Source organism: Bacillus rossius, chromosome 13 (genome assembly GCF_032445375.1).
Source record: "Bacillus rossius redtenbacheri isolate Brsri chromosome 13, Brsri_v3, whole genome shotgun sequence".
NCBI classification, from domain to species: Eukaryota; Metazoa; Arthropoda; class Insecta; order Phasmatodea; family Bacillidae; genus Bacillus; species Bacillus rossius.
In genome coordinates, this window is record NC_086340.1 from 7,227,847 (window position 1) to 7,248,410 (window position 20,564).

Here is a 20,564-nt window from a genome sequence, read left to right on the forward strand (position 1 = left end):
CGTGCGGATCTTGTCCGCGCGATATGACAACACCAGACTGCTTGACCTTGGCTCGGCATTACGAGGTGATGCAACAGAAGAGGCTCACAGCGGGCCGCGCCGGAGAGGGCCATGATGCAACGCGCGGCCATTAAAAACTCCCGCGCGCAGCGAGTCGACGACAAGATGGCGGCGGACACGGGACTGGTGTGCCTGCAGGACTACGAGCAGCATGCGCTCTCGCGGCTGGACAAGAACGCGCTCGACTACTACCGCTGCGGCGCGGGAGAAGAGGACAGCCTGCAGCTCAACAGGACCTGCTTCAAGAGGTGAACACACCTTCACCCGCCATCTTGGATTCAGCAATTTCTTTTGAAAATTCCTATTTCGAATTGTTTATTCTCATTATATGTAGGTACAACAAATCGTAAAATATCTACAATTTTATTTAACACTGTTTTCGTTTAGTAGATACATATTGAAAAAAAAATCAACTTTCGTCTGTAACTGCTGGGAATCTATAACCGATTTTTTAAATATGGGTGACTGCATATTATTATGTAATATTTACACCTAGACACGATTGTTGGCTTTAAAAAGAGTCAAAAGCTAGGTTCCGTGTTTTATCGCAAAAAAAAAAAAGTTCTCCAAACTGCAGCTTGTAAAGAATTTTTAAATCCAAGATGGTGTAGTATTAGGCTACTTTCCTAAAGAGAAATGGATAAAAGATCCCATAGATGTTGTTCTGAGTGTTTAAGTTTCACTGCAGTGAGTGATATTATGCTATGCAGTAAGGATAAATGACTATTTTTTCATGGAGGGGGGGATATTAAAAAAATAGAATCTGTGTATTCAAAAAAACTTACATCAACAACTATAGAGGTTTGGACTGCTACATTATCAACCTCAGCATAGTAACTTCCTGTGTAGATTGGTGTTCCAGAGGCGTTATTGCAGCTCAATCTGCATCACCATAATTAACATACCGCCTTCACCGAAGTATCGCAAATTTTTCATAACTTTCTTGGGGGGAGGGGATATAGTCCCCCCAATTTCTCCCTTCCACCACTGATGTTCTGAGGCCAATTTTAGCTTCGTATATAAAAATCGCTCCAAATATATTACAGTATCTAAAACTTGTAAACAAATGTAAGGTTTATTGTTTTCTTCAGCTGATTCTGACAGTTCTAATGCCTATATTCGTACCTATATGATGTGCCTATGCTTAGAAGAAAAATAACTGCCGGTATCATCATTAGTGCATGTTAGCTTGCAGTAGCTTCCATATTATATTTTATAGTTTAGGCTGTGTCTGAATTCAAGTACACAGTAGTGTACTTGTGACCTTGCGTACCTACTTCACTTGCCCATGTGGCGTACTTGACGAGTTTAATGTTTGGCATCTTCAGTCAGTATTAGCCAGCCGAATAGATTGTTTAAATATTTAAAACAATATATATTTTATAAAAAGTTTTAAAATGAAATGAGTAATTTTTAACACTTCATTAGTGTCACGCGAATTTACTGCGAATAACAATATGATTATATCTTTTTTTATATAGTTACGATAGGATGTGAAAATGAATGTACAAGTCTTTAAATGATTTAAATGTTAAATCAAGTATACCTACCCTACAAAACGTTTTTTCTTTTCTTGTCTTTTCAAAATGTCAACGTTTATTTAACTCGAAGTACGCGAGAAGTACGTACATAAATTCGCTTACTTGAATTCCTGCATACTTCACTTTCCTGCATACTTCACTCTTCTGTTTACACTTCCGGGGAGAAGTGCGTACAAGTATGTACTTCAAGCGTGGCTCCAAAAGCGTTGGGTTTTGGGTATGGAGGGGGAGGGGGGTTAATAGCACTTCCAAATCCAGGAATTGTTATTTTATATTAGGGGGTATGTTTATTATTACTTAAGACTCGGTTTGACACCCCAGCTGTGTTGCGTACGTAATTTTCATGCCATAATTTTTAATCCGGTACAATTGCTTCAGATTTTTCATTTTATAAACATTGCATTTTTAAATGTTCTGTATTGAATGCTTTCTCCATATATATGCTACTTTTTATTTAACATTTGTAAAAATGTCTAACAAATATTCATAATTCTAATTTTTTTATAATTAATTGCGTCACAGTCACTCACTAGAAGTTCCTTTTCTGAGTTCTCATTGCTGGTTAACACATATACTTAATTGCTTCTATTATATTCAATCAATTTCTTAATGAAAATCTGTATTGAGCGGAAAATAAAAAAAAGTATCCTATATTTGGAGGGTAAAGCCGATCTTTAAGTTCAAACATTCATGTGTTGTACTTTTCTTTCGTCGAAATTGTACAAACTACTAAAGCCCAGTTCTCAATGTAGACAGGATTTATTTGAAGGAGGGGTAAAGTATAAACATTATATAATATACTCTTAAGTAAATTGTTTGATTTCGTTAAGAAAAGTCATAATTACACACACACACACGCACACATATAAATACCCCCTTTTTTTCATGTGAACTATTGACGGTACAATTAAAATGAAAACTTCCTTAAATTGGACTCTTCTGATTCTAAGACACTTTTCGGCTAGCCCCTTGACATAATTTAATTTGATATGTAATACGGGTGTATTACATAAGACCCATTCTTCACGTTCTTGGTTGATATTTTGATTGAAAACAGCTTTGTCTGCTGTTCATGATAACGAGACATGAATTTATCAGAGTTATCTCGTTATCAAAGATTCCGGTTATGTAAGGTTTTCTTATCACGGATAACATCCTTACAGATGACGTAACTTCTCACAAGCGTTGTGATATCCAGTTAATACCTAATTCTTTTTCATTCCAATATCAAAAACAATATTCCAGTATTTTGGAAGAACGCAAAAATAATTTTGATGCTAATTTAAGTAAGAATGTGTTCTAACATTTTGTGAAATATTTTTTTTTCGAATGTACTGCAATTTACGTTAAAAAAATTATCATTATCTTAATAAAAGGTGTAAGCATATTTACTATGCACTGATACAAAACTAAAGCCTCTAAGTTAAAATTAATGAACCTAACCATTCGAATCGTAGGCTGTAGCGACTATTGTCTGTAGTCGCTTGGCTCCTGGGATGTAACCGCGACGAAGGCGAAGCTTTCACCGACGTTTCGGTCGAACTCGCAGTCGCCATCTTCAGGATAGCAGGGACCAACTGAGATTCTTGGGGAAAAAACCCAATCAGCTGAAAGAAGTAAGGAAAGGCTTTGACTGGCCCACAGCTGCAGCCAATCAGGCCGAAGTATTTAAAGGCAGGAGAACTTCCAAGAACCTCAGCGCTACGCTGGAGATGGCGACAGCGAGGTCGACCGATACGTCGGTGAAATTTTCGCCTTCGAAAAGCGGCTGGAACCCAGAAAAAGCGTACCTATTGTTGTCGAATGACTTTTAGCCGAGGAAATGTAGTTTCACGCAGTTAAATGTTTGTGCTACTAGATGTGGCAGACATACAGCATTGTTACGAGAATGGAGATTTTAGTGGGACAATGCATTTTTCTTTCAAAATTCAAATATAAAGCGAACTTCTGTTAAAAGAAAAGGCTGGACCCCAGCCTTCACGAGATCCCGGCTACGGCTGAAGGTCAAGCATGACAGCGATGACTCAGCGGAACGGACTCGTCTTTGAGCGCCTCAGAGGCCTCAATATATGCCGATGTGTTGTGTTGGAATAGTCCGCGGCTCTTTTCGTAGCACTTCACGGCTCTAAAAACTCACTGCGCTGCTACAGCACAATTAAAAAAATGCCTAACAAATTCAAACGGCCCAATCACATCCACCATTAAGTGGACGGCTGCAAACAGTTGCGTAAAATATAGAAAATCATATCTGATACGTGGAATAGTCTTCCTGAAACCTATGACAAAAAAAAAAAAAAAAAAAACAAACTAGCATTTGCTATTCTAACAATCGTTTTCTCAAACTATTCATGTGAAAAAAATGTTCTCTTCAATTAATTTGAAATAAAATTTAAATTAAGAAGTAAATTAACCGACGACAATTTACAGCAATGCCTAATATTGAAAATAAGTAGTTACTTCCCGGACATATATAAGCTTTCGAAAGCGATGCAAGGTCACCGTTCCGACTAAGTATCTAGTAATAAAGTTTACAAAGTCCAAGTGTTTTTTTTTTTTTAAATTTTAATATTTGAGTAAATAAAATAATTTAGGTTTTCTTGATTTAACGAGCTAGTAGAGTAGAACTACAGTGATCTTTTTTTACATTTACGTGTTTTTCTTCCTAAGTAAGCTTTATTTTTATGTCTTTATGTTGAATTTGTGAATAAAATATTTTGTTTTTATCTTCTTGTTTTATAGTATTAAAATGTTGCGTATATCTCTAAAAAAAAAATTAGAGAATAAGTTTACTTAATATTTGGCTTATCTCACTCGAAAGTTGGCCGACCGCTGGAATAGACGGTTGAAGATGATGAAGAATCCGTTTGTTTTTGGGTTGGGGGGGGGGGGGGGGGGGGGACTTCCTCGGAGGCCAACTGGTCGTCCAAGTGTAGACGAGCATGTTTATGTCGGATGTCCTTGTCTTGGACAGCTCATCAAAGCAGTCAGCTGCGACCTCGAGAAGTCTGCTCACAACCTAATCCAAACACATCCCGGCTGTTCTATTCAAATTAAAGCCCAGAGACCTTGACATTAAAATTTAAACTGCAAACTACAAATTCATGTGCGGTTCATCCAGATATGCAGTTAAATCATTTCATTTTTTCTGATACATCCTGCATTTGAAAACAAATCATAGTCGTTTTAAACATTTTGTCAAATATTTTGTAAACGACAACGAAATAATTTCGTAGTATCAGCAAAACCGTTATTTATATGTGGGGACTTATTTTTTTTTTCCGCGAAAATATTTCCATAACAGCTGTTTGTTAAAACTTTTGACGGCTAAGGATACATCTGGATCCTCTTCTAATATCTGGTCGATGGCCACCAAATTCTATTACGTGCCCTGGACCCAGGATCAGCCACAGACCCTACATTATAACTGCTTGGTTATTTATTATCCATACTCTTTTTAGAATGCAATTTAACCTGAAAATACAGATATTATGGTAACTATTTTGTAAGTTGAAAGTAAACTTTATTTATAAAATTATTTCTTACTTAACAATGACCACACAGCGAGCATGCGTTGGAGTGGCGTCGTCGCTGACCAACTCTCCTCCTCTACAGGTTCCCCCACCACGTACCTGACTATTCCCCCTCATAGGATCAGAACTATCTTAATGTTCAAAAATCGTAGCTCCCTCAGCAAAAAAGTTACTCTTCAAAATTAAAAAGATTGCGTAGGGCTGGGCCCGGGCCCCCTCCAGACCCGGGCCCTGGACCCAGGGGTCCACCCAGTCCCACCCTTGTGGGGGCCAGGCTCTGGTCACACGAATGTCAAAAGGATTGCTCCCCCTTTTATTTGGTAACCCAGCTATCTTAGCCAGATTGGCCCTGCCAGCCTGGGGCCCCCACGGGCGTGGATACAGATGGATACGCCGTGTACGCGTAACAGGAGAGGTGTTAGAGATCACCCTTGTGGGTGCCATGCTCTGGTCACACGAATGTCAAAAGGATTGCTCCCCCTCTTATTTGGCAACCCAGCCCTCTTAGCCAGATTGGCCCTGCCGGCCTGGGGCCCCCACGGGCGTGGATACGGATATGCCGTGTACGCGTAACAGAAGAGGTGTTAGAGATCACCCTTGTGGGGGCCATGCTCTGGTAACAGCATGCCGTCTCCTGACAGTACTACCTTTGAATATATATACTGTACAGAAGTCGCCAGCCCAGGTTAAAATTTCTAATACGGTTTTCAGGTAGTTGGTTAATTCACCGCCGCAATCGCTAACATCTCTAGGGGATCGACTTGTGGTGGTCCCTAGCGGACAAAAGTGTCGAACTCTTCAAACACCCCTTCCCCCTCCCGTTGAACGATCTTGAGCTGCAGTGAATGATAGATGGGGGGTTGCAGGGGAATGACAGCGGGCGACAGTGCTGCGCTCTAACATGTAAATAACAACTAAGACGATACAGGGCGTTACGGCAGCACACTGCAGCGGTGAAGTTCCCGAGCTGCTCATCATACGCTCCTGAAAAACGTAGAGTAAATCCTATCCACTCGCGACTTCTATGCAGTATATATATTCAAAGGTACTACTTGCTCGCTCAGTGGTTGTGAAGCGGGGACTCGATTGTGTCGCAGGCTGCGCATCCGTCCTCGCTGCCTGCGCGACGTGTCACTGCTGGACCTGTCGACGAGCGTGCTGGGCGCGACGGTGGCGCTGCCCGTGGGCATCGCGCCAACCGCCATGCAGTCCATGGCGCACTCGGACGGCGAGCTCGCCAGCGCGCGAGGTGAGTTCCGCCTCGCCAGGGGCGTACCTGTGTCGGCGAGGCTCGCTGGTGCTTCTAGCGCGGTGTCTCCTCTGGACTGGCGCGCAGTCTTCTCGTCGTCACAGGAGCGGTGATCGTAACATTATATGGCCGAGAAATGAAGATAAAAGGTGTAATGCAAGTCCCTCAAGAGATTTCAAGAATCTGTACTGGTTGATTTACGCCTGAAAATTACTCTGAAAACATGTGTTTTAGCCATTTTAACTCTTCTACAAATACGGTTTAAAGACTTCATCCGAAATCAAAATCTCTTTTCGGCCCTCGGCGAACTCTTAAATGCTTTTCGTAAGCAGACCCCACGCGGATATCTTGGAGTAGTTTTGAAATCACGTTGTTTTTCCTGACGCTCTGCACACCATATGTGTGTCCGGGTAGGCCCCCAGCCATCTTTCACTCTTCCATCTTTTCTGCAAGAATTTATGATTTCGAACCTTACATTCCCAATTTTTGACATTCCAAGGCATGGATCATATCTTCCAGACACTATTTACGCTGTTGCAATCACATACTTATCAATTATACCGTATTATTTCTCGTGGGCGACTACAAGTAGCAAAAACCAGGCCCTATGCCATGTAAAAAAATAGCATGGAAAATTCATTGTAAACAGCATGAAAATATTTGTAATTGCAAGATGGTTAGGCTTGATCCCTCTAAAGTCCCTCGCCTACCTGGGCATACATGCGACGTGCAGAGCTTCAGAAGAACTCACATCATTTAGGAACTGCTAAGATTTCCGAGTCGTGTCTGTATGTAAAGAGAATTTAAGAATACTGTCACCAAAATTAGTTCTTTATTTTTTTTTCAGAGGGAAGATTTTCGCAGGTCTCAGATAGCCAACTCTATTCCCGCCCCTCCCAGAAATCTTAAAAAAATCATCATTCCCACCAACAAAACGAAAGAATTTGTAAGCAAATAGGAGGAAAAGAGGTTCTATGCCCCCACGCCTTCGCGAAATAAAATTCTGCCTATTCTCCTGATCTAGGTGATCATAACAACGAGGAAAGGTTGGCTAGGTTAGGTCGTTATATTAAATTCCGACTGCAAAGTTGCACGAGCAAGTAGCTACTGTGTAATCTTTGCCATGTTGGTACCTAATTAAAGCCAACATGAGAACGACCTCCGATACCACTTTCCCACCTAAACAGTAAACCACACTCCAGAAGCTAATATGCTACCGCCATGAGGAAGATGAGTTGTCTGATCACTATCTGGCAAGGTCCGGACTATTTTTGGCCTCAGTTTAGCTAGCACATGCTCCAGCTGGACTCTTTAAAAATGCAAACCAAACAAATGACTGCAAGGGGAATGTATCTCGGTTGCTAGGGGTTAGTCACGTCTCCGTGATCACATGCTATTTTTTTATATGTAACATCTTAGCTCTCGGTATAAGGCATTTGGTAGGAGTAATTTCGTGAATGGAACGGAATTCGCATGGAACAGAAATGTGTAACCACGGTGCTGTTATATGTGGCGGACGGAGTGAACCAAAGTTCATGGAGAAATAAGGAAACCTTATAGCATTAACTGTTCAATGGATTTTAACAATATGGGCAGTATTTTAATAAAATTTTCTCCTGAGAAACTGTTTCAAAGTGAGTGTTTAGTTTGTATTAGTATTTTTCGCTTTTATCGGGGCAATTTAATTATACAGTTAAACCTTTCGTGCTGCAAATAGAATCACTTATGGTCAACCTAGCTGCTCCGGTAGCGTATCCTAGTGGCGGGTGCATAAACTATGTGTGATTTGCATCAAGGAATGTAGACGAAAACACAATTTTCATTTATTTATCATGCTCTGCATTATTTTAAAGAATTTAACATCAACTTTTGCTTCCGAGTGTCGTATTTTAAGTGTATTTGCAAAATGAGAACACATGAATTACCGAGGTTAGATATACACATCTCTGGCGAGTACTGAAATACTCGCTCACGTTCTTTTTCTTCAGATAACAGTTGCAGCATATTGGTTAGACGTCCGACACAAGGGCTGAAGTGTAGTGTTTATGGAAACAGTTTTTAAGCGACTGCATTTTAGGGAAGTGAATGCGTTTGATGACGGAGATACTAATTCATACTTACTAGATATCATCAAAAGTTATCAGGCAATGTTTTGGGCGGAACAATATGGCGATGGCTAGGTTGAATAGTGGCCTCAAATACGTCACAGTTCCTGACTCCGTGGTTGCAGCTGCCGAAGAGGCGGGCGCGATATTCGTCCTCAGCACGCTGTCCACGAGCAGCATAGAGGAAGTGGCTTCCGCCGCGCCGAACGCCGTCAAGTGGTTCCAGCTCTACATCTACAGGGACAGGTGAGCGTCGTCGCCGGGAGGAGCTCAGCGGCAGGGAGCCAGACGGGGCTTATGCCACATTTGGGTGGCCCTAAACTGACAGAATAATTTTTACTAAATACCTATATATTTACTTGAATATTATAGTGTTAGAACAAAAAAAAAAAGAATCTTGAAGGGTAGACGAAATGAGTTATTTGTATTGTAAGATGCAAACATGTATATCATCAAATATTTAAAACTGGATTTTTTTTTTTTTTTGCATTCTATCTAATTTGTGAAGCATTAAAAATGAACTAACTGTAAGTAAATATTTTTATTTATTATCTAAGTTAAATTAGAAATACATTTAGAATAGTGTAGTGGAAAATTAATATGTGGTAGCAATATAAAAGTCTAAAAATGGCATTTTGAGTTTTTTTTCCCCATTATATGTAATGATTCTTTAAAACAGCATTGCATTATTTTTGGTAGTAAACCGGGAGTTTACTTTTTTTAAAAAAATGGTTAGGTTAAAAACATTACAAAATACTGTAAAATGTTGTAAACAAAGGGTGTAAATCCTTTAAATGATCCATTATTTATTTGAGAAAACATTTAAAAGCAATTGATTTACCTGTTTACACTATAAATTTAGTAAAAATTAAACAAAGAAATTTAAAATGCTAAAAAGAAATTAGGAATCTAGTCCCGCAATGTATTTTTTTTTTGTATTTATAACACTGCAATCCGCTGCGCGCTCACAGGGTTGCCAACCCTGTTACTTCGTCAAAGGTCTCTGTCACTATTAATTCTGTTTGTTGTTTGATGTACAAAAGAGTCAGGACAAACTCAGTAAATCTGAACCTGGATGTTTTATTTAGGCAGTAAAATCGAGGCCATGTATTTCTTATACAGCCCCTGAAGCAGTGGCGCAGCCACGGGGGGGGGTTAGGGGTTCAAACCCCCTCCCCCCTTAGCATCAAATCTTTAATTAATTTCTTATTCATCACCCAAACAAATTTCATATTAAAATTTTAACCATTACAATATTTAAATTTAAGTACCGAAAACTGCTAAAATTGCACTATTTTACACCTTAAAATCCAAATTTTCCCGGGGGAGGACCCCCGGACACCCCGCTTTAATACCTTGGGGGGGGGGGGGGGTGCATGCTTCTTAACACCCCCCATACACAAATCCTGGCTACGCCACTGCCCTGAAGACTATAAAAAATAGGTAAATTAAGAAACAGCATTGGTTGGTATGACTGCATTCAAAATTCAAATGCCACAGCTGCTAATAGCACTCGCGCATGCAAATGCGTGAATTATGTTATTTTATTTTATTTATTTATTTACTACAATGTTCCAGAGAGCAGTGCTCTATTGTTGAACTATACATGTCAATGATGCAAAATTATAAATAATCTTATCTAAAGAAAACTGATGCTCTATAGCCTTACGTGAATGAAATCCAACATAAAAATACAAATTTCACATTTAACAGTTACAATATTTAATATGCGTAGTTTAGCATTAATCACACTTTGCTCTACATAACACTTTGCAATCATTTCCCACAGATATATTTTTAACAATTAAGAAAAATGTACTTTTATATGTTTTATGGCTTGATTTTTTTTTCGGTAGGTTATTGTAAAGCTTGTTTATACTGACGGTGACACTAGAATATTTATATTTAGCTGAATTAAAATCATCTACATGGATATTTCCAGCTTTCCCTATGTGATGTCTATGAACAGCGGCATAGCAAGCGAGTGGCAGAGATGGCCCCCGCCAGGGTCGCCGAAGCAGGGGGGGGCGGGGACACTGCCGCGACTGTTTCGCGGTTACTGAACCCTCTTTTTTAATCCAAGAGGGGGCGCCATTTTCAAATTCGGCCAGGGGCGCCAGACACCTTAGCTACGCCACTGTCCATGAATAGCATATTTTTTAAAAACTTTTTACGTATAAATTATGCTTGCTAGGTGAATTTGCATTTTATTTGGTCATATTTTACTTTTTTTTTTAAAAAAAAGAGTGTATGGAGCCTTGCAAATAGTGTATTTATTAAAAGAAACCTTCCATCCAACAATGGAGCCCGACAAGTAGGTAAGATGCTGGGGGCTGGAAGATGGTTACGGTAGCTTGTGGGGTTGCATGCCTGCAGAGAGCTGACCCGGGAGCTGGTGCGGCGTGCGGAGTGGGCCGGATACAAGGCTCTGGTGCTCACGGTGGACGCCCCTGTGTTCGGCAACCGCCGCTGCATCGCCCGCGACCACTTCCAGCTGCCGTCACACCTCCGGTAGGCAAGGCCCCCACAAGGGTGGGGCTGGGTCGACCCCTGGGCCCTGCCCCGTTTATTTTTAAGTGTTTAACTATTATAAATTTTTTACAAACTAGAAAAACAAAACATATTGAATATTTTATAAATGAAGCTTAGTTTGGACTTATAAAATAGTAACCATAACCATACCCTGTATTTTCAGGTTAAATAACATTCTAAAAAGAGTGTAGGTAATAAATAACTACACAATTATAATGTAGCACGTGACTGTAAAATTTTAGGGGGGTGGGGGAAGACCCGTCTCCGATCCTGGGTCCAGGGCCCGTAATCGAATGTGGGGGCCATGCTGGTAGGTTTCGAAACTTAGGCCAGGTTTATAAGCTATACAACCTAGCCCGACCTAACCTAAGCCAACCAGCGCAACACACAACTAATTCAAGTAAAATCACAGTCGTTTATAATGCTCGTAAGTGACAATAAACCTTAAAACTTAAGATAGGAGAACAGTAGAAAGCAAATTTATACTCCCTGGCTTCTTTTGTGCATTTATTTTTATCACAGTGTAAAAGAGTAACATGTGGAAATGTGATACAGCACATCATGGGCTTCTGTGCAAAAAAGACTGCATCTTGAATTGCTTTCGGAACACTTATCTTCAAATATGACCGTCGGAAACGCAAGCAAATCTGTGAGAGAGTTGGAAGTTGAACAACACTTGCGTTGGGTTATTGCACCTTACATAGTTTTATAAACTGGTAGGTACTCTAAAAGGTGGTTGCTGAACATTTTGCATCCTACGTTCTTGCACTAGGCCTTAGAATCACTTAAATTGAGTCAGTCGCCGGAACAGTACCAAAGATACCCAAGGTTGACCGCTCGTCTGTACTACTGGCCGGATTTAAAAACTACAATTTTGCGAGAATTCAAACATATTTGCAATTTTAGAGAATTTAAATGTAGCTGACATAATGAAACCAATAATTCATTAACACTGGATATAAATAAAATATATAATAATGTAATAAAACTTGTCAAATTTGATTTCTTAAGATTTTAATAATATTTTATTATTTATATCTGAAATTCTTAAAACCAATCTAATACCACTTTTACATTATATTGGCGTGTTTAAAAACTATCTAATTTTAACAAATATGCATAACATCAACAAATATAATGTAAAGTTCCTTATTCCAGTGGCCCTGGGTAGCACCCCTACATAGTTGTAGAAAATGCCATGTTGGTCTGAGCCCCTAAATAAACTCTCCAACTCCTTACTGTGAAGAGTGTTATCTATGTTGATTGTAAATTTTTGCCACAAATGACAGGGTAATTACGATCAGCCTATTGTATTGTTATGTGTCGTATTTTGCCAGCATATCATACACTGTAAATATAACCTAGTACATGTTACTTATTATGTGTGACATACTACATGTAACCATGAATACATTACTAGGTATTTGATAAAGTTTTTAATTCTTACATTATACATATAAGCAGATATATCAGTGGATTATATATTATGCAACCTACTTTAGTTAGTTTCGTTAATGTTTTTCAGGTTGGCCAACTTCACAGGAATAAACGAAAGTGAAATTCATGACTCGAAGGGTGGTTCTGGGATCAACGAGTATGCCATTTCTCTGTTCGATACCAAGCTTACTTGGGATGACGTGATATGGCTTAAGAGGTGAGTTGTTGGCTCAGAGGCAACATGGTTCACAAAAGTATTTTGTGTTGTTTAGACTTTGCCCTTACTAGATCTGTCAACCCATTTGCAGTCTTCCAAAACCATTAATTCAATTAGGTACCTAAGTATTAAGAATGAAGTATTGGAATGCGAAGCACAGTACCGTACGAGGTTAATGCCCGATAATCCACTGTCAATGTATATCTTGCTGATAGACACATATAATTGATCATGTTATAGGTTGTGATAAAATTACAGTTTAAATACTATCATAATTGAATGTATTTAAACACTTATACAATTACATTAGAAAATACTTCGTGAAAATCACCTTAATCTTAGAGTAAAGACAAGTCGTAATTATGTTTGAATAGTACGTTTAGCTGTAATTAATTTTGCCTCATCTGAAACCATAATCAAAAATTAATTTTTTTCTCTCTTTTTATTCAACACTAAAAACAAATTAAAAAAAACCCTTAAATGATTTGTATTATAATTATTGTTTTTTTAATTAGTTATGAAAGGAAACCAAAATAAATTATCTCGAAAGGGTTTAAAGGAGAGAGATAGAAATAGAAAGAAGACAATTTGGATTAAATTTTTTATTCATAAAAATGTTCATCGTATATTGCTGATAATTTCACACGGGGAGCATAAAGTCGGGGTTAAACCATTTCAACCAAATTAAAAAGATCCCATAAGTAAACACTGAGATATCTCAGGACCACCCGTTTTGAAAGGATATTTTCTCCAGACGTTTTATTGGCTTCGCTTTCGTTAGCAATATCTTTGATGATTTGATTCTAGGGAATATCGGAATATCAACCAATAAAGAGAAATGCGTGAAATGGGTGATTTGTTGCAAAAATATTTTAACCTCTGCAATTTTTGCATGAATTTTATTTATGAATATTTTAAGGATTAACTACAACTGCAATAATATTCAATATTCAGTCTTTTATAGTCGCAGAAAACAAGTAAATGTTTGCTCTGTGACCTAATTTCTATAACAGTTGAATCCAATATGGCATCATCATGTATATTATGGGCAGCCTACGATTCACTCGTCCTTCTGGACAGAGGTACCCGAATACTCACGTTGGCAAGCCTTCTTTTCACAGACGAGAGAGCCAAACCCGAAGTTCCCCGAAGTTCATGCTCGCTTTTTTTTTCCGTACCACAACAGGTGTACCTATTTATTTGGGGGAAACCGTTTACATGATTTCACAGTATCTTTAATGTAGCTATCCAAAACAAATCAAACGTCCACAATGTTTTAAAGTATTTATAATGTAGCTAACCTAACCTAATTGACCATTAGTTATCATGAGTTGTATATTTATTTACAATGAACAAAAAAAAAAACCTCGAAGATGCACGATCGGCGTTGCCTCTCTCGTCTGTTGAAAGAAGGCTTGCCAAGGTGAGTATTAGGGTATGTCCAGAAGGACGAGTGAATCTTAGGCTTCCCTGTATATTATATGTCTCTACTAATCATTAATTCACTGCCATCGAAGAGTGAAGAAGGTACACAGCTGTGCCTTGTTGCAGCATCACCCAGTTGCCGATCGTGCTGAAGGGCGTGCTGACGGCGGAGGACGCGGTGAAGGGAGCTGACGCGGGGGCGGCCGCCATACTCGTGTCCAACCACGGCGGCCGGCAGGTGGATGGCGCGCCTGCTGCAGTGAGTGATGACGCTGTAGACCGGTCCTTGGTTCTGGACACGACTCTGTGAATGGATTTCGTTTTGCCATCGGAATTGTCAAAAATAGCTCCTGCAACAATTGCACTGTCGTGTCCTGCATTTGGCCTCGGCCCCCTTGTGTGAGTGTTGCATGCTCATCCCTGAAACAAACATGGCTGCCCGACACCACAGGGTAATTTTACCTAATATCTAGTTATCCTGTAAGATGGTGATGCATCCGGCGCCAATAGATGACGCCTGCTGCAGAATGTAAATAAGTGGGATTCATTGTGGCAGTAAAAAACAAAAAAAAAATACCAGTCAGATCCCACATAGCTAGTTTTAAGAACATAATAGTTACTGGTATCGCTGTTACACACTTCCGGCCGAGCACATGAAGAAATTGGCAGATCTAGTCAGAGATCTTTTCCCCAAAGAGATCTGGGGACATAGAGTAGGAGTATAGAATTTGGTATATTGTCTGCTGCTCTCCTCTCTCTTCCTCTCTCATGCTCTCTCCTTCCTTCCCACATACCATACACATGTTTTCATTAAAACTGTCGAATTTGAAGTGTTTTGATGCAGTCCCTATTCAATATAGTAGTCATGAAACATCAAACATTTTCTGCAATAATACTCGGACATACAAGTGCTAACGGAATTATAACCTCAACAAAGTGCAGAATGCATCCACTTTGTCAAATTTTTCTGACAATCTGATTTTTGGTTAAGAAGCTGTTCAGTGTTTGGGTTACAAATAATTTATCACCGTACAACTTGCATGCAAAGAATATTTTTATATTAGTTGAAATACTTTAAAAATTTGAAGGGACATGAACCATATTTTAGTGCCATCTACGTTTATCAGTCAGTGCAGATGTCACAGGGTTATAGCTCAAGTACGAGATATAGCAGAAATCTATAATGTCAACAGGTTATATGCTGCTTTGACTTAAAACTAAACACTTTTATTTAAAATAATGTTTCTTTTTAAATGTTCCTCATGTAGGCCATAGAATTAAACTTCAATTTTATTTAAATATACTTGTGGGAAGTCGCTGTAGTAAACAACACAATAAGTAGGACACAAATTAATGTTTCAATAATATTTTCATTAATATTACGATATTAAATATTTATTAAGTTTAAAGTACAAATTGTTATTGTTGTCATTAACAAGAATGTAAAGGTAAAAAATAGCAAGTTAGGAATGTAAAATTTATGTTCAACATAGAACAAATAATCTACGTTCGAACAAACAACTTAAAATGTGTCCATCCAGTATAATTTGCACGTAAATAGCAAATATTTTGTGTGTTGTACCTTCTGTACCCACACGTGCTCATCATTCATTGTATTTCGAAATGTCCAATAAAACCTTTCACGATCATGTGTAATGTAAGGAATGTTACATACTCCTGTTTGAAATAACTTTTTTTAAACTAGCCCTACGAATTAAACTCTGTTCTTGTTAAAATTAAAATAAAATTTTTGCTGCATTTGCACTTTTGACGTGACGTCTAATAAATCGATGAACGCCGGCTGCACGCACGAAAAAGTGTTCCGTTTCGCGCATTGTCCTGTTACGATGTGTCCCGTTACGCTCATTGTACGCTTGCGCCGCATCTATCTCTCTTCCACTCGATTTTAACAACTGACGTCCCTCGGCTTTAGGTCCCTGATTCCCCGTTTGCGTAATTGCCCTATCTTGCCCGTGCAGCTCTTGTCGGTGAGGTATGGGTCCAGGCCAACGTGGCCGGGACCGGGAAATACGGGACCTGGAGGGAGTGTTAGGTGAGGAGGAAGAATGGCAGGCAGTTCCAAGGATAACTCGGTGTTGTCCGTTCCACGAGCCCCTTTTATAGTCGCATAGAGAGCCTGCCGCAGCCTGGCGGACCCGTCGTGGAGTGAGCGCCCTCCCCGCTACGACCCGGACTCCTGGAAGAAAGTCTCGTCCGTTAATACGTCTCGACACAAACTGGGAAGACAATCCCGTAATTATCGTCCCGGTTACGATTGTTCTGTAATGATGCACAGCGCGTGCGCGGTCCCTCACGTAAGAGACTCGTACTGACTGGGAAATTCGGTGGCCCGTAGATGTGCGTACTCGGCCTATGACATACGGCTGGTGACGTTCCGAAAAAAACTCGATAACTCAATACGGCCAGCGATACAACGAATGCAGCTCAGCTGCAGAGACGACCCGTGACGTTTCACCATCGTCGGACTGCAATATGAGAAAAACGCGCCTCACGAGCAGCGCGGAGCGGCGTGCACGTCTGTCCTCTATCGCGCCCAGAACACCACTGCGCTCTCCCACCCGCCTGCGGACCGTGGCCCGCGGGCCGCTGAGGAGGGGAGGGGAAATCGGCCGGCGTGGGAGAGGCCCGCCCCGCCCCGCGCCAGGCTGCGATTACATTACTAGCTCGGAAAAACCCTTGAGAAAATCACAGAATTATTAACACAACTTTAGCGAGTAATTAATTAAAAAGCAAAATTACACAAGAATTAATTAGTTACGATTACATAATATACACAATTGTTGAGGCTCGTGACCATTTAAAACTACATAAAAAGCATAATTATTTACACAAAAAGAAGCCCACTGGCATGCTAGGGCGCACGCGGGTGCGTCCCTGACCGTAGCACTTCACAGATGGTGCACTGGGGGGACAGAACTCCCTTAGGACCACGTCGGTGGACAGGTGCGGCCTCTGCATCTGGGAGGGTACGACGATTGTCGTCACAACCATCGAATTTACTTTTTCACATTAAACTTGAAACACTCCCATTTGTTTCCTACTTTTCCTATCATCGTCCTATCCTTAACAGAATAACACTAATTGGAAGAAGTAAAACAGCAAACATGTATAGCAGTTATAGTTAAAATAATCTCTTCGTTAAAGTAATAAACATATTTGAATTAATGAGTGCAAATAAAAGTAAATTTATCAATTAAATTGTAGATTTCATTTCACTCCTTAATTTGTATCCATACAAAATAGTGCTAATTCAATAAAAATGATTCAATTTTATTTATAAATGTAGGCAATTATTTAATCAATGTTTTGTTATGATGTCACGTTAAACTATCGTCCATAAACCGACTTTACAGACAACCGATTTTTTAAATATACATTCACGAAATATAAACTACGCTATGCTCTAGTACACGATGTTCCCTGGGCTCTGCAGATCGAGGCTCTGCCGGAGGTGGCGAGGGCGGTGGGCGACCGGGTGGAGGTGTACATGGACGGAGGCGTGACCCAGGGCACGGACGTGTTCAAGGCGCTCGCCCTGGGCGCCAGGATGGTCTTCATCGGCAGGCCGGCGCTCTGGGGGCTCGCGCACAGCGGCAAGAGGGGCGTCTGCAACGTGCTCAGCATCCTCAGGCGGGAGCTGGAGATCACCTTCCAGCTCACTGGTAACTGCTAGTGCGCCGAGCCATTGCTTTCGGCCTACACCCTAAGTCTGTGTACGAAGCGGGTCTTTCCGTTACTTGATGTCGCGTTATTTTCGAGGTATTTTTTCACTCATGTTCGTCTTATTCCTGAAGCATACCTACAATCAGGGGCGCAACAACAGAGGGGGGGGCAAGGGTATTTTGCCCGCCCCCCCTCTGAAACCTTGAAGTGGGAGCAAACAGGTGCAAAGAAAGTGTTGTGTAATCAATTTTTAGATAATAAAACTGCTTAAATAGCATCAGTTTTCACCTTGAAATACAATTTTTCCCGGGGGAGGACCCCCGGGCCCCCCCGCTTCAATAGGGGTGATCGATGATTCTTTATAAAAAGGTATATTGCCCCCCCCCTCCCTTTGGAAATTTAGTTGATGCGCCCCCTGGTGCTGAGCCATTGTTTTTGGCCTTCACCCTAAGTCTTTGTACGAAGCGGCTCTTCTGGTTACTTGATGTCGCGTTATTTTAGAGGTATTTCTTTACTCACGTTCGTTTTATACATGAAGCATACCTACAGTCGAGGTCCTTATTCTTTACTCACCATCGCCTTAACTTCGAGGTCTTGTTATATTCTCGAGGTCTTCCCTTTACTCGAGGTTGCCTTATAAGCATGGGTTACATTTAACAAGTTAACTTTAGTTACGTGTCGGTGTAAAAACACATGCACATGATAATTTGGCATCAGATTGCAATGAACGTATGTTGAATGGGTTTAACTTCACGTTGACATCGACATCATTAGAGACGATGAAGGATGATGAGATGAGAATGGAGCACTGAAGTAATAAGTAGATTGAGAAACGAGAAAAAAATACCAGCTCATGGCAACGTCTGGCACACAGTAGTGTAGTTACTCTTGGCGCCCACTCTTGGATTTTAAGAGAAGGGGGGAGGTTTCAGTAACGCGAAACCATCGCGTTGCCCCCTTCCTGGCCCTACGCCCCTGGCAGGGGCCATCCCTGCCACCTGCTAGCTACGCCACTGCTAGCACATTTCCCACGTGTGAAAAAATCCGCATTCAACTCCTCCAGGATTAGAATCGGAATCACCTTGGTGGGATGCGAAGTGATCTTACCACTCAACTACTGTACTATTCCCCCCTTTCTCTTTACACATTACCAGGGCGACTAAAACCCATTTATTCATAGGTTTCGTTGTTTTTATTAGATCTTATTAATATTAATTTTAAATAAAGTTTTTAAATAAGCAATATTGTTTGTTTAAAATAACTCAGTACTTAAAATGCTGCTCGAGACTTATAACGACTAACTAAAACACAGCAATAGCAAGTGTTATAATAAAGGTGGTCATGTGCACATGTCTTACACATTGAAAAATCAGCACATATATGGCCATTATTGAGATTACAACTCAGATACGTTTTCAGAAATATTTCACTGGCATGTATCTTTGCCACTAGTTTTCCAGAAAGGAAAAGGAAATTAGTGTGTGTGTGTGTGTGTGTGTATATAAATATATATATCATTAGGTGGAGATTTTATAACTGTTGAAATATAATACACACAAGGGTTTTCTGTTATCTATGTATTCCTCCTGCCCATAGGCATATTCTTTCCTTCAACCTCACTTAATTAGATGCATACACAACGAATAAAGCAGTTTATATTTATCTCTCTTGTTTCAGGTTGTGCCAGTGTGGTAGATGTGAGCTCCAAAATGGTCGTTCACGAATCTTCTTACTACAAATTGTAAAACGAAAAGAGTTTTGTAATCTTTGCAACAAGCTTCAGCCACAAAGATACGTATTGTTTTTAATAACTATGTACTACTTAAAAAAATATATATGTTGGTTTAATTTTTTTTTCCAAATACAACGCAATTTACAATAATGTGGTTTTGCTATTTATATTTTACTATGTCTAGCTCAATGTCACATGCTTGCATACAGATGCTTGGAATACCAAAGTGTCTTATGTAAATTTAATTAACTGAAAGTCATCATTTAGGAGGGCTCAAAAAAAAAAAAAAAGAATAGTTCTAAATGCACACAACAGAATATTACTAGAATTGTAGAATGCTTGCCAGAAACATATTCATGGAAATATTCTGAAATAACTATGCTTGTAGTAAGCAATCTAAATGTCTGATAGATTTTCATGTTTGTTCAGTTAGGTAAAAATATGTCATTTCAACCTTAAATGCAATAAACTCTATAAATCTTGCAGGAGTGATTAGGTCCGCGCATGTAATGTATCATACAGAATATGCTGTCGACATCCATCAGTTCTTCCACGACACGCAGAGGCAGTTATGTCCCATTGCAGTTCCTCTGAGATCGTGTGCATCATTGTGTGGTTCGAACGCGTGTCGAACAGTGCGGAAAAGTGCAGCGATCCAAACACACACCGCTACCAGCGGTTTGATAGTCACCACACACAATCATTGATTAGTGCGATTTTATATGTTTAAAGTAACGAGGAACACACAACAAGATTTTTTTGTTTATAATTCATTAATTAAATAACAATGTCTAGTATGTGACTATGTTCATAAAATGGCTTAGCTCGACTACCGTTTCTTTCACATTTTTGCGCCCCAAAAGAGCCCTAGTGGCTGGCCGCCATTAGTTGTCGCGGCAGTCTGACCTCCCTCCGCGCTGGTAGCGGACATGATCGCGCACTGTGGAGTATATCGCCTTTGTAATAATTGAAGTTACCACCATAGTGTAAGTTTTATTAATTGTTTCTTATCCACTCCGTCGCTGGCCCCAATCAGCCTGGCTCCAATCGAC

General features: G+C 40.0%; 1 protein-coding gene across 2 annotated transcripts; it reads left to right on the top strand.

Annotated features, from left to right (window-relative positions):
- The first annotated feature begins 57 nt into the window (after positions 1-57).
- On the top strand, positions 58-19,662 carry LOC134538160 (L-lactate oxidase-like). 2 transcript variants are annotated; one of them, XM_063379215.1, is made up of 8 exons: positions 58-308; positions 6,229-6,380; positions 8,611-8,731; positions 10,862-10,996; positions 12,543-12,671; positions 14,223-14,355; positions 17,551-17,779; positions 19,458-19,662. In XM_063379215.1, the coding sequence occupies exons 1-8, from the start codon at positions 112-114 to the stop codon at positions 19,523-19,525; spliced, it is 1,164 nt and encodes a 387-aa protein (XP_063235285.1). In that variant the 5' UTR covers positions 58-111; the 3' UTR covers positions 19,526-19,662. The 2 variants fall into 2 exon arrangements, with proteins under 2 accessions (XP_063235285.1, XP_063235286.1); XM_063379216.1 differs by lacking the exon at positions 12,543-12,671.
- Positions 19,663-20,564: the final 902 nt, after the last annotated feature.

Excerpts from the sequence above, each read along its gene's own strand:
- LOC134538160 (XM_063379215.1), top strand. The coding sequence starts at position 112 with ATGATGCAACGCGCGGCCATTAAAAACTCCCGCGCGCAGCGAGTCGAC. Across the intron at positions 6,381-8,610 it reads CGAGCTCGCCAGCGCGCGAG|CTGCCGAAGAGGCGGGCGCG; the intron begins GTGAGTTCCGCC and ends CCGTGGTTGCAG. Across the intron at positions 14,356-17,550 it reads TGGATGGCGCGCCTGCTGCA|ATCGAGGCTCTGCCGGAGGT; the intron begins GTGAGTGATGAC and ends TGGGCTCTGCAG.